Source organism: Desmodus rotundus, chromosome 8 (genome assembly GCF_022682495.2).
Source record: "Desmodus rotundus isolate HL8 chromosome 8, HLdesRot8A.1, whole genome shotgun sequence".
NCBI classification, from domain to species: domain Eukaryota; kingdom Metazoa; phylum Chordata; class Mammalia; order Chiroptera; family Phyllostomidae; genus Desmodus; species Desmodus rotundus.
Window position 1 is genome coordinate 85,934,097 of NC_071394.1, and position 13,934 is coordinate 85,948,030.

The following is a 13,934-nucleotide window of genomic DNA, read 5'->3' on the forward strand; positions in this document are numbered from 1 at the left end:
TTCTGAGAGTAATATGTGATCTTGCAAATCTATTTTTTTAGCTACCAAATGATTTTGACATTGAATCAGCTCTATGGAAGTATCCTGTGAGATATGAAGAGAGCATGAATACTGTGTTAGTACAAGAAATGGAAAGATTTAACAAGTAAGGATTTATATTCTCAGTGATTCAGAAGGTGACCAACCAACTTTGATAAAAAGACACATTGGTATTGACTTAAAATTTTAAGAAAAGTTTATCAAAACCTGCCATTTCTTTAGAATTTTGCCCCTTTTTTAATTTATAATTTAATTACATAACCTTTTGCCTCAGAATTGAGGATATCTTTTATAATGTAACAATGATGATGAAAAAAGATCTGGTTAAAAATATTCATTAATCAGAATTTCTCATTAATCCATTACTATTCTTTCCAGGAAATAAAGATGAAACAAGCATTAATTAGGCCTGTGTGCAGTCACATCTTTTGACAATTTTTTTCCATTTGACACTTATATACCTCCCTTTTCTTCCTGAGTACAATCTAGGTTGACTAGGTACTTCATGATAGCAGACAAATTATTTACTTTGATATTTTTTAATTGAATTTCCTACAATTCAGTACTGGCTTAAACAATGGAGACTGTTTTGATCATGAATTTCTGAAGTGTTTCCAAGTTTATTTGGGTTTCTAGACTTGTTTTAAAATAAAACACATTAAAAAACTATAATGCCTTAATTCAGTATTTCATAAGAGCATATAAACATATATATACACAACACATACACATATACATATGTAAAATAACATATTATCCCTCAGTTGCTTAGGCCTTTAGCCTAAAACCCTCACAACAGGTATATTTATGGTGTTCTTAGCAGTTTAGGCTGAAGTGGGAACAAACTGTTTGGAAGAGAATAAAGGAATATGTTCTTTATGCTTCGATGCAGTGTTTCCTCAGCTTCAGCCACTGTATAACACTTGTATAACTTTTTCCACATTTCAAAGTCACCTGTAACATTATTTACATAATATTTTTCCATACATCATTCTCTGTTTAAATTATCCTGGTGCTAAGCAATAACACCCAGAAAGCTAGTTGTGTTATTTACTATATTTAAAAATGTTATCATGTCCATTTTGCACAACTTTTGACCACCCATTCTTTTGGTATAATTTTGACCTGAAAAAAATAATTAGCTACAAGGCTGTTTATGGTAGTATGTTTTGAATGGCCAGATAAGAAGCCTAAATGTCAACTGATAGTCAATTGTTGGTTATGTAAAATCAATTATTTTTGTACAGTGGAACTCTATGCAGCCATCAATAATGGTGTTATACAAGTATGTCCATCAGTACTGTATTGTTAAGTAAAAAGAACAAGTGATAAAATAGTACATACCAAAAGTCCATTTTTATTTTTATTTTTTTCACTAAGACTTTGAACAGTTTTTCTTGTGCTTTTTTTTATTCTGTTCATTTTGCATAATTTCTAGTGCTATATCTTCAAGTTCACTAATCTTTTCTTTTGCAATATAAAATCTGATTTTAATCTCATCTAGTGATGTTTTCATCTCAGACACTGTATTTATCATCTCTAGAAATGCAATTTGGATCTTTTAAAAAATACCTTCTTTGTCTCTACTTAACTTTTTGAACAAATAAAATATATCTTTTCAATTTTTAAGTTTTTAAAAATATTTTATTGTTTAGGCTATTACAGTTGCCTCAGTTTTCTCCCTTTGAAAAAATCTATTTTTAGAAAAAAGTAAGACAAGCTGTAAACTAAAATATTAAATGGATTAACCATGGCTACTGAGATCATGGTTCATTTGTATTTGTTACATTGTGGCTTTTTAACTTCAAAATTTCCTCCAATAAACATACGTTAATTGTGTAATAAAAATAAATATTTTAAGGAATAAGGGGTTTGAGTAAATTATAATACAATCATATAGTCACAATCAACAGCTAGTAAAACTGTGTTGTAGATTTATATTTATTGCTATGAAGGATGGTCATCATGCATCATTAAATGAAAATTGTACATTACAAAACAGTGCATGTACTATAGTCTCTTTTTGTTTAAAAATAAAAATATGCCTATATGCTTAAAAAATAATAGATGATTACAAAATAAAATATTCAGAATGGTTTAAAAATGTTTATTATTAAAATGAAAAATGCTCATTTAAGTATAACCTAAAATTACCTTACATTACCAAGTACAGGTGAGTATACTTTGGGAAAAACCCTCATAAAGCTGAGTGAGATTCCTACTATTTCTTCTGAAGAGGCTCCATGATGAAATTTACTTCATATATATGTTGATGACATAATTTCTTTTCTTGCAGTTTAATTAAAACTGTACGTAACACTCTACGGGACCTTGAAAAAGCTATTAAGGGTGTGGTTGTAATGGATTCTGCATTGGAGGCACTCTCTGGCAGTTTGCTTGTTGGAAAAGTTCCAGAAATATGGGCCAAACGGTCATACCCAAGTCTTAAGCCCCTAGGAAGTTACATCACAGATTTTCTAGCCCGGCTGAGCTTTTTACAGGTAAAAGACTATATATAATGGGAGACATTAGAAATTGGCTATGGTCATCTGAGGTCTCTAAGTTTAATGGAATGTGATTTAGTCATTTCCTGATAATCTAATCTAATCAAAATTTTAGAATATTGCAAATCACGCACATTTAAAGTATTGAGAATTAAGGGTTTATTTATTTATTTTTGTTAGGATTAAAATTTTTTTTAGAGAATTAAAATTTTGCTTTATTCAAGCCCAAGTAATATGTGACATTTATATTTTTGAAGATTCTGGGTTCGTGGTTCAAACGTGGTCTTATGATTTTAATACTGATGATAAATCACAAAAAGAGCCTGAGGCTTGGATTTATCAACAATAGGCCATTGTCTTAAAAATCAGTTGCTTCTCAGCTCTTATCTCATAAAACTAGGGAAAAGATGAGTGCTTTGAAATCTTGTTCCCAACTTCTACCCCTCACTCTCAGCCCAGACACACACATAAGGATGTTCAGAGCAGGAAAGCAAGCATAGGGCAAGCCAGTATTTTTCCTTCCTTATTCCTCAGCTTACCTCCATCCTATGGTTGATATTTATGTGGGAATAGGGGTTGGGGAGAGACCCAAAAATACTTTTTGGAAACTCACATAGGAATATGACCTTTCAGTGTTCAGTTGCCTTTTTATTACATAAAAGCTTATTTATTTCGCTGTAGAACTTTATCATAAAATATCCAGTGCTTTTAAGGATATGGAGGGACCTGCTTTCTCATACATCTCCTTTTTTTGTGGTCGACCTTTTCTTATTGTTTCAATTTCAATTTCTTAGATTATTAATTAGTGAGCTTGTGCTTCTTTTGGTATGTGTGCTTGCCATTTGTATATTCTTCTGTGAATTTCCTAGGACATTTTTATTTTGCACTATTTTTTAAATTTTAATTATAGGAGCTTTTTATACAGATTATACATTTAACAAAAGAAACATTATAGAATAGTGGTTTTAAGTGATTACACTGTAGAAGTTTTGCTACTTCCTAGCCTCAATTTCTTCATTCATAAAATGGGCACTTTTATTTCATAGAGTAAGTCTATGATATGTAGTAAGTATTCAGTAAATTGGACTACTCTTTTGTAAAATCAGAAATTGTTGAGTTTTATCAAATGCCTTCTCAGCATGTATTGCTGGTGATGTCATTTTTTATCTCCTTTAGGTCATTATTGCATTGAGTTATATTACTACATTTCCAAATGTAAAACCATCCTTGTGTTCCTAGAAAAACCCCTCTTGGCTAGTGGTGTCTTATGCTTTAATTGATTCATTTGTATACTTTTAGGGCTTTTTAAAGAAGATTTTATTTATTTTTACAGAGGGGGAGGGAGGGAGAAAGAAAGGGAGAGAAACATCAGTGTGTGGTTGCCTCTCATGTACCCCCACTGGGGACCTGGCCTGAAATCCAGGCATGTGCCCTGACTGGGAATCGAACCAGTGACCCTTTGGGTCACAGTCCAGTGCTCAATGCACTGAGCCACACCAGCCAGGGCTATTTTTAGGACTTTTGATATGCATTACCTATTTATCCTCCAGAAAAATTATTCAAATTTTCCCCATCAATAGTAATTATGAGTGCCTGTTCCTCAGTAATTAGTGTTCATTTTTATCTTTGCTAATTAAATGAGTGAGTGTGAATACAACTGGGTGATTACTAGCCATATCTACAACATATCTTTTACTTATTCCTATGTGTACTGGCCTCTTTCTGTCCCTTTTCAAAAGCACCCTTCCCTTGCCACAATTTTACTTTTTTCTATACACCAGTTATTTCCCAACTTTTCTGGAACTTTTATTGGAACTGTTTGCATTTCAGTATACTGCTTTGTTCCTGAAGGGCTTGGTGAGTCTTTGGCTTCATTTCCTAGAGGGGACCTGGCATGGAGCCAGCTGGAACAGTCTCCAGAACAAATTCAATTTGTTGTTGTTAATGTAAGTTCACATCAAACTCTCTACTTTCTGAAATTTGGATTTCCCTTTGGAATCCTTCCATTTGAATGAGTAAGAAAGGTCTAACTCATTACTGAGCACCTTTATTACCCTCTAACACAAATCTTACCCTGGATGGGTCTTCCCCATTGTCCTCTTTCAGAGGCTACACACTTTTCTCATCGTGTTTCTTTCTCTTGGACTTTTGACTGCACCTCCTAATCGTTCTTAGAGTTAACAGACTAAACAAATAGAGTTTTCTATCCTTTTCCCAATTTTCTCCCATTATTCACTCTATTTATCTCCCCCTTTTATTCCTGTACCTTTTTTAAAAAGCTTTCTCACACATTGGCTATAATCTCAGGTTAAATCCAGGACCTGACATTATCTGTGTGAATTTGAGCAAAATACTCATCTTTCTGGACCCAGTTTTCTCATCTGTAAAATGGGAGGAAAATACCTAACTCACTGAATTATTCTGTGGACTAACTGAGGTGATAATTGTAAAGTGCTCAGCACAGTGTTTGCTGTGTACTAAGCATTCAGTTAATGGTAGCTAATTCAGAGATTGTATAAAAGTAGCTGACCCAGATACTCATGGCATTCTTGGCTAAATGAAGCCCTGGTGTGAGTAAGGGAATTTTCTGAACACTTGCCTTCTGGGTTCTTGTAGCTTTCTTGTGTGTGGTACTGGTTCTGCCTGGCTTGTGCCCTTATCAAACTCCATCTTTTCCTCTATCACTTCTTGATCTGATAGCTTCTAATATATGTAGCAGTGGCTTGGTTTAATATCTCTAGCAGTGGTTTGTTCTCTTCCTTTGAGGAAGCAAAGCTGGCTTCTTCCCATAGTGTGCAGCTTTCTCAGAGACAGAGTTTGTTTTATTGATTCATCTGTTTGGTCAAAAAGTGTGAATTGAGACTCTACTTTGTCCAAAGTACCTTGTTGTTGGACAAAGTTGCCAAGATGCCTACAAGTTGCCAATAGCCTATAGGTAGATAGCCTATGTATCTAAGAAAAAACGAATTCAGTCTGGTAATGGATGTGTCATAAAAGACCAACATATAAAATGCTCTGGGAACTCAAAGAAGGAAGAGAGTTCTTTTAGCTCAGAAAAGCAGAGTTTGTTTATTGGATGAGATAGCATTTGAACTGGGTCTAAAGAATGAATGGATTTGGACACTGCAAAAAAAAAAAAAGGTAGAGGACTTAGAGAAATAGCTGTGTCATTATATAATTTAAGGTGGATTCTATTGTGAAAATTTTGACATAAGCAAGAACAAAATTTGTTCCTCTCTGTAAGTGGAAAATCCAGGTGGAAAATTGGCCCCAGACAGGATTCGAGCTAGGGTACAAACATGGTTGCCCATTCTTGGCTTCTTGCACTTCATCCCTTGGCTCCCAGTTAACTATTCTCAGCTGGATTTTTGTCTGATAGTAGCAAGACAACAAAAGCAGCTCTAGCCTCACATCCACACAACTTCAAAGAGTTGAGAGCGAGTCTTTTCCCCAAAAGTCCCAGCAAGAATCTCAGCATTTCTGGCTTTGATTGGGTCACATGTCCATTCCAGAATCACTCATTGCGACAGGGGATGTGATTGGATAGGCATGAATCACATGCCCACCCCAGGAGGTGTAATACCACCAGCAGAAGTGCTTGTACTGAGTGGGTAAAAGGGTTAATCCTCCAGGGAGACATAAGAGTAGTTTCACTTTGAGATAAGCAGAAAAAACAACAGATGTCCACCCAGTACAGAGAAGAGACCTGCAAGTGGTGCGTTCTGGTTAGAATGTAAGCTGCTTGAAAGGTAATTAAAAAGGAGAGGGCTAGAAATACAACTTGGGGCCAGATTGTGAAGTATCTTGAACAGGAGACTAAGGTAAGTGTAGGCTCTAATTTGGCAGGGTAGCAGTAGATCATTGAAGAATCATGCAAGATGCTAGACCTGAACCAAACCATCCATGGTGAGCATTACTCTGGCAGCATTATTACAGATGTATGAATAGAGAGAGAAGAAGCAAGAAGAGGTACACATTGATATAGAAAGAAGGCCATAAATATCTAAACTGGAATGGGGGCAGTGGGCATGGAGGCCTGGAGGTTAAGAAGGTTAAGTAACTGAAATCAACACATGAGAGCTATAGTTAGCTAATGGATAATATTTCTGAAGACAGTTGCTTTTGAGTGGGATTAAGTAATATAATACACCTAAATAATTTACATTTGGCTTTTTGAAGAAAATTTGAATCTTTCAAACTTTGTTTTATTCAGGTTAATGCTAAAAATGAGTTCGAATTTTCCCAGAAGAGTAACTAGAAGGGAAAAGAAGTAGGAGGGCCAGGTTAGGTGTAGGTTTGGTGTCAGGGAAGAGAGCCCTGTGATGGAAAGTTGTGGGCAACACACACGAAACCCAGAATCAGGGACTGTGTGTCAGGTGACACTTGTGTAAGTTGAACAAGTGAACATAATGCATTTTGGTTTTCCTCTACAGGACTGGTATAACTCAGGAACACCTTGCGTATTTTGGCTCTCCGGTTTCTTTTTCACCCAAGCATTTTTAACTGGAGCTATGCAGAATTATGCCAGAAAATATACCATCCCAATTGATTTACTAGGATATGAATTTGAGGTATAGTAACTCCTTAATCTCCACAGTATATCATTACATTAAAGTCATGTATTTAAGCAAGGAGGATATGCAGAATTCATATTTTTACAGCATATTATATACAATTTGACTTCTTTTCATTCTTTGAGTTTCACAAAGAAAGTATATAATATTTGCCTTACTTTATCTATTATAGAACTTTTATATATTTCAATATTGAATTCAAATAACCTAGGAGCATTTGAAATCTTGCTCCTGGGCATACGTTGTCAGCTTTGGCTCAAGTAAACTCATAAAAATTGTCTTTTAAAAAAATCCAATGCTGCTCTTCTATTTTAGCAAAATTTAATATGAAGGATGGTAAAACCTGAAAAAATGCTTCAAAAAAACCTGTATTCTACATTTTTACATTTACATTTTACTGAAACATTTATAGTTTAAGAAGCTATAAGAACTTGGAGTTTCCCTGAATGTGTTGTGAAGATTTAGCTAATGTTTTCTTTATGACACTGAAGTTTTCTGGGGAAGAGATCATTACCAGCCTGTGCCTCTACCTTCAGGTTATTCCTTCTGATACATCTGAGACAGCGCCAGAAGATGGTGTTTATATCCGTGGATTGTATCTCGATGGAGCACGCTGGGACAGAACCAGGTCTGTAGTTTCCATTGGGAAGACCTCTTCAATTATAGCTAAATCTTAGGTTGGATAAGCTGACTGCTGCCCTTTTTCCCCCTCAACCAAAAGGCCTTTTCTGGGGAATATGTCAAGTAATAAATAATATCAGAATTCTTGCTATAAATCATTACTCAGGCTGGGACAAGTGATGAATGAGTATTTTTAGGTCCTGAATAATTTTTTCATCAATATTTCAGTGGTCTTACTAGTATAAAAGTTAATGGATATCACTTTCCTCCTTCTTTTGTTTTATAAGTTACCTTCCATTTTGTAGCATGTAGGAACAACTTTTAAACAATTTACAGTTATCACTTCTCGGCCTTTTGGCTAAGATCAAGTGTAAACAATTTACAGTTATAGTAGAGTTTCTATTTCAACTAGTGAATGGAAAACTTGTATTTTTGATGACATGATAAATAAATATTTAAAATAAATACTGAATTTCCAGCTGAGGAAACTAAGCAATGCTATTACTATTTAAAATATGTAGGGGTGGGAGAGGAAGGGAGAAAATATTTCCCTTGGAGCCTGCTCCTTACTCATCCATTAATAAGCATCTTCCCCTCTTTCCCTTGTCAGGGTTAGACTTTGCTCTCAAGGGAAGGTTAAAGGCCAAGGCAGGCAAAATCACTTGAAAAGGAGCAAGAAAGTGGTTCTACAGAGATAATTTATTCTAAGACAGGGCTAGCTATGAGAAGACTTGGATGCACGTAGTTCATTTGATTATTTCTCTTTTTCATCACTTTACTGGGTGATGGAATTTCTCTTAAGTTACTTTTCTTTATATATAATTTATCTTTTTTCTTCCTTTCTTCCCTCCTTTCAAACAAATAATCAAACAAACAATGTAGCATAGGGGAAAGAAACCACATTTTCTGGATAGGCAGATCTATGTTTGAATGCTGCCACTGGCATTTAAGAGCTGTGTTACTATGAGAAAACTGCTCAACCTCTCTGAGCCTCCACCCTTTATCTGTGAAATAGGAATGGAGACAAGACTATTGTGAGGGGCAAATGTTATATAGCTCAGTGTCTACCTCATAGGCAGTATTTTAAAAATGGCAGGAATTGATATTTGTCCACAGTTTGTACATGTGTAGCCTTTCCATACTTTTGTTTCGATTCTCCATTGCCTCTTCCTTGGGTTTGTTTTTGTTGTTGTTATTGTTCTTTCTTTTTTTTACATTTCTTTTTCTGCTGTCTCTGGTTCTCTCTTGTATTAACTATCCAAGTAGCAATTTCTAAGAAGAAAATTTCATCTTATGTCTAATAAATATCTCTCAATTTCTCTTCACAGTGGATTACTTGCCGAACAATATCCCAAATTTCTGTTTGACCTGATGCCCATCATATGGATAAAACCAAGTAAATATACTTCTAACAAAATTTCTTAGAGTTTTAGGGAGGATAATGACAGACATTTTTAACTGTTCCCCCAAATAAGTCTCTGCTCAAACCTATTGGAATTTTGTCCAATTACAATAGGTAGAGACAATGTTTACACTGGAAATATATGGTTCCCCCTTTTTAAAAAAATATATTTATTAATTATGCTATTACAGTTTTCCCATTTCCTCCCCCCCGCCTCACTCCACTCCATCCTGCCCACACCCTCCCTCCCACATTCCCCCCCTATAGTTCATGTCCATGGGTCATACTTATAAGTTCTTTGGCTTCTACATTTCCTACACTATTCTTACCCTCCCCCTGTCTATTTTCCACCTATCATTTATGCTACTTATTCTCTGTAACTTCCCCCCCACTCTCCCCCTCCTGCTCCCCTATTGATAACCCTCCATGTCATCTCCATTTCTGTGGTTCTGTTCCTATTCTAGTTGTTTGCTTAGTTTTCTTTTGTTTTGGTTTTAGGTGTGGTTGTTAATAACTGTGAGTTTGCTGTCATTTTTACTGTTCCTATTTTTGATCTTCTTTTTCTTAGATAAATCCCTTTAACATTTCATATAATAAGGGCTTGGTGATGATGAACTCCTTTAACTTGACCTTATCTGAGAAGCACTTTATCATCCCTTCCATTCTAAATGATAGCTTTGCTGGATACAGTAATCTTGGATGTAGGTCCTTGCCTTCCATGACTTGGAATACTTCTTGCCAGCCCCTTCTTGCCTGTAAGGTCTCTTTGAAGAAATCAGCTGACAGTCTTATGGGAACCCCTTTGTAGGCAACTGTGTTCTTTTCTCTTGCTGCTTCTAAGATTCTCTCCTTCTGCTTAATCTTAGGTAATGTAATTATGATGTGCCTTGGTGTGTTCCTCCTTGGGTCCAGCTTCTTTGGGACTCTGAGCTTCCTGGACTTCCTGGAAGTCTATTTCCTTTGCCAGATTAGGGAAGTTCTCCTTCATTATTTGTTCAAATAAGTTTTCAATTTTTTGTTCTTCCTCTTCTCCTTCTGGCACCCCTACAATTCGGATGTTGGAACATTTCAAGATGTCCTGGAGGTTCCTAAGCCTCTCCTCATTTTTCCGAATTCTTGTTTCTTCATTCTTTTCTGGTTGGATGTTTCTTTCTTCCTTGTGGTCCACACCGTTGATTTGAGTCCCAGTTTCCTTCGCATCACTATTGGTTCCCTGTACATTTTCCTTTGTCTCTCTTAGCATAGCCTTCATTTTTTCATCTCGTTTTCAACCAAATTCAACCAATTCTGTGAGTGTCCTTATCACCAGCGTTTTGAACTATGCATCTGATAGGTTGGCTATCTGTTCACTGCTTAGTTGTATTTTTCCTGGAGCTTTGAAGTGTTCTGTCATTTGGGCCATTTTTTTTTTTTTGTCTTGGAGCATCTGTTACTTAAAGGGGCGGAGCCTTAGGTGTTCCCTGGGGCGGGGTAACGCTGATCGCTGAGCTGTGAGGCTGTACATGGGGGAGGGGCTGAGAGGGAGTAATGGTGCTTGCTCTGCTCTCCACCAGATTTCAATCACTACCTCTGCTACCCATAATCAAATTGGGCCCCTCTGGTGCTGGTTCCTGAGTGGGTGGACTTGTGCACACTCTAGGGCCTTGTGGGTCTCTCCAAGGACCTCTCCTGTGAGGCTGGGAGTTTCTCCTGCTGCCGCCCCAACCCCCACGGGTGTTTTCACTCAGATGTTTGAGGCTTTATTTCCCTGCGCTGGAGCCCTGGGTTTCAAGGTCTGCTTTGCTCCCCGAGTTCGTCTGGGTTTATCTGTGCACGAATGTGGGGCCGCAGGGTCTGCTAGTGGTCAGACTGCCTGCCCGGTTCGTCCCACACTCCGCCCGCCAGTCTCGGTCCCACCATGGCAATGCGCGTCCTCTCTGCACTGGCTGCCCATCTCCGCCCCTCCTACACGTCTGGATGAATGTTTATTTTTTATCTCCTTGGTGTCAGACTTCCTTGCCGTTCAATTTTCTGTCAGTTCTGGCTGTGTGAGGAGGTGCAGTGTATCTACCTACGCCGCCATCTTGGTTCTCCGGTTCCCTCTTTTTGTGTTGCATTTACATTATTTTAGGAATATCATTCTGCCTCTTTTTTGCTCTTACCCCTTGGGATGTAACATTTTCTTTGCCCCTCCCCCACCAGTCTACTTTTCAGATATTTTGATTCTCAAGTGCCTTTCTTTGCATACCTCTAAGAGACCCAGATAGAGTTCTCTGGCTATAAAAAATGCCTAGGCCTTGGAGCCAGCCAGGTGCGCCAAAGCCCCATGGGGTGCAGGCCACTTCTGTTCCCTTAGGAAGGTAACTTGCTCCTTCCCTCTTCCTGCCATCATCATTTTCCGCAAGTCTGAACAAATGAAATTCGTTCTTTTGTTTTCTCTAAGTTTTTATTCTCAAGTAACTGCAAATGAAAAGATTTACAAATCACCTATAATCACTACCCAACCCATTAACTATTTTCATTATTAATGCAGCTCAATTTATTTCACTTTGCATATGAGAAATGTGACCTTAGTTTAGAAAGACTCCTAATATCTCATACCTAACTTTTCAAGGATTGTATATAAGTTCTTTTTGTGAGTAGGTAAGAATTGGTGTGTTTTTTTCTTATAATAATCTGCTGTAAACAAATAGTAACTTAACTTCTAATTTAAGGTTTCCTGTTTTAGAGTTCTAAGCAGTTGTTTATCTTTTGGCATCTCCCCCATTACCTGTGCTGTATTTTATTCCTTCTTCCCTACCTTCTCCTTCTCATACTCCTTCTCTCCCAAGTCCACTTGAGTGTTTTCTTGCTTAGTAAATAATCTAGACCTTAAAATCAATTCTTGTCCTCTAGACCTACAATCATGAACCATATTAAATCACTTCCTTATTTCATAACTATAATTACTATAAAAACTTTTTTGAAACACCAACTTACAAGTATTCAAATATTATAAACATAATCTAAGATTTAGTACTTGACATTTTATTACGAAATAGTTGTTCTTTTAGTACCACTGGCTGTTTTCCCTTTACCAAATGAATATGTTTCTTTTGTTTTTGTGTTTTTTTCAAGCTAAAAAGTCTGAGATTGTGAAGTCGAATGCCTACATTTGTCCCCTCTACAAGACAAGTGAACGGAAAGGAACTCTTTCCACTACAGGACATTCTACTAACTTTGTCATTGCAATGTTGTTAAAAACAGACCAACCCACTCAACACTGGATTAAGCGCGGGGTTGCTTTGCTTTGTCAGTTGGATGACTAAACTGGACAATTTAAGAAAACATCTGAAGTGTAAAAAAAACCAAACAGTGTCTTCACATACTTCAAAAAATATATATATATATGTAATAAAACTAAGTACCTTGGTAACATTCTTAAATTGTCTTTTTGAAAGGTCTTTGCATTGCCGCCCTCCCTGATATATCACTGTTGATTGAAATGCAGCCTTCTTTTTTTTTAAATATATTGTATTGATTATGCCATTACAGTCATCCCATTTTTTTCTTCCCTTTATTCCCCTCTACCCTGTACCCCACCTCCCACTGTTATTCCAGTACCTTACTTCATGTCCATAGGTCCTACATATAAGTTCTTTGGCTTCTCTATTTCCCATACTATTCTTAACCTCCCCCCGTCTATTTTGTACCTACCATTTATGCTTCTTTTTCCCTGTACCTTTTCCCCCATTCTCCCCTCCCCTCTTCCATGATAACCCTCCATGTGATCTCTATTTCTGTGAATATGTTCCACTTCTAGTTGTTTGCTTAGTTCATTTTCGGTTTTGTTTTTTAGGTTCCATTGTTGATAGTTGTGAGTCTGTTCTCATTTTAAAATTTGTGTTTTTGATCTTCTTCTTTTTCTTAGAGAAGTCCCTTTAACATTTCATATAATAAGGGTTTGGTGATGAAGAACTTGACCTTATCTGGGAAGCACTTTATCTGCCCTTCCATTCTAAATGATAGCTTTGCTGGATAGAGTAATCTTGGATGTAGGTCCTTGCCTTTCATGACTTCTAATACTTCTTTCCAGCCCCTTCTTGCCTGCAAGGTTTCTTTTGAGAAATCAGCTGATAGTTTTATGTAGGTAACTGTCTCCTTTTCTCTTGCTGCTTTTAAGATACTCTCCTTATCTTTAACCTTGGGTAATGTAATTATGATGTGCCTTGGTGTATGCTTCCTTGGGTCCAACATTTTTGGGAGACTCTGAGCTTCCTGGACTTCCTGAAAGTCTATTTCTTTCACCACATTGGGGAAGTTCTCCTTCATTATTTGTTAAAAACAGTTTTCAATTTCTTGCTGTTCCTCTTCTCCTTCTGGCACCCCTATGATTCAGATGTTGGAATGGTTAAAGTTGTCCCAGAGGTTCCTGAGCCTCTCCTCATTTTTTTGAATTCTTGTTTCTTCATTCTGTTCCGGTTGAATGTGTCTTTCTTCCTTCTGGTCCACACCATTGATTTGGGTACCGTTTTTTTTTCCTTTCACTGTTGGTTCCCTTTATTTCACTTTGCATAGCCTTCACTGTTTCCTCTATTTTGCAACCATACTAAACCATTTCTGTGAGCATCCTGATTACTAGTGTTTCGAACTGTGCATCTGTAAGGTTGGCTATCTCTTCATTGGTTAGTTGTATTTTTTCTGGAGCTTTGATCTGTTCTTTCATTTGGAACATTTTTTTTGTCTTGGCACACCTGTTACAAGGTAGTATGGGGCAGAGCCTTAGGTATTTGCCAGGGCAGGGCAACCCACCTTGCTGCTTTGCAGAACTGTATG

General features: G+C 36.8%; 1 protein-coding gene across 4 annotated transcripts in view; it reads left to right on the forward strand.

Moving 5' to 3' along the window:
* Positions 1-12,525, forward strand: part of DNAH12 (dynein axonemal heavy chain 12) — a 219,239-nt gene extending 206,714 nt beyond the window's left edge. For all 4 annotated transcript variants that reach the window (XM_045192339.2, XM_053929996.1, XM_053929995.1 and 1 more), the window contains 6 exons: positions 42-145; positions 2,336-2,540; positions 6,977-7,114; positions 7,654-7,745; positions 9,067-9,134; positions 12,237-12,525. In XM_045192339.2, coding sequence (XP_045048274.1) covers positions 42-145; positions 2,336-2,540; positions 6,977-7,114; positions 7,654-7,745; positions 9,067-9,134; positions 12,237-12,427 — 798 coding nt within the window. In that variant the 3' untranslated portion in view covers positions 12,428-12,525. The remainder of the gene's footprint in view (positions 1-41; positions 146-2,335; positions 2,541-6,976; positions 7,115-7,653; positions 7,746-9,066; positions 9,135-12,236) is intronic.
* Positions 12,526-13,934: the final 1,409 nt, after the last annotated feature.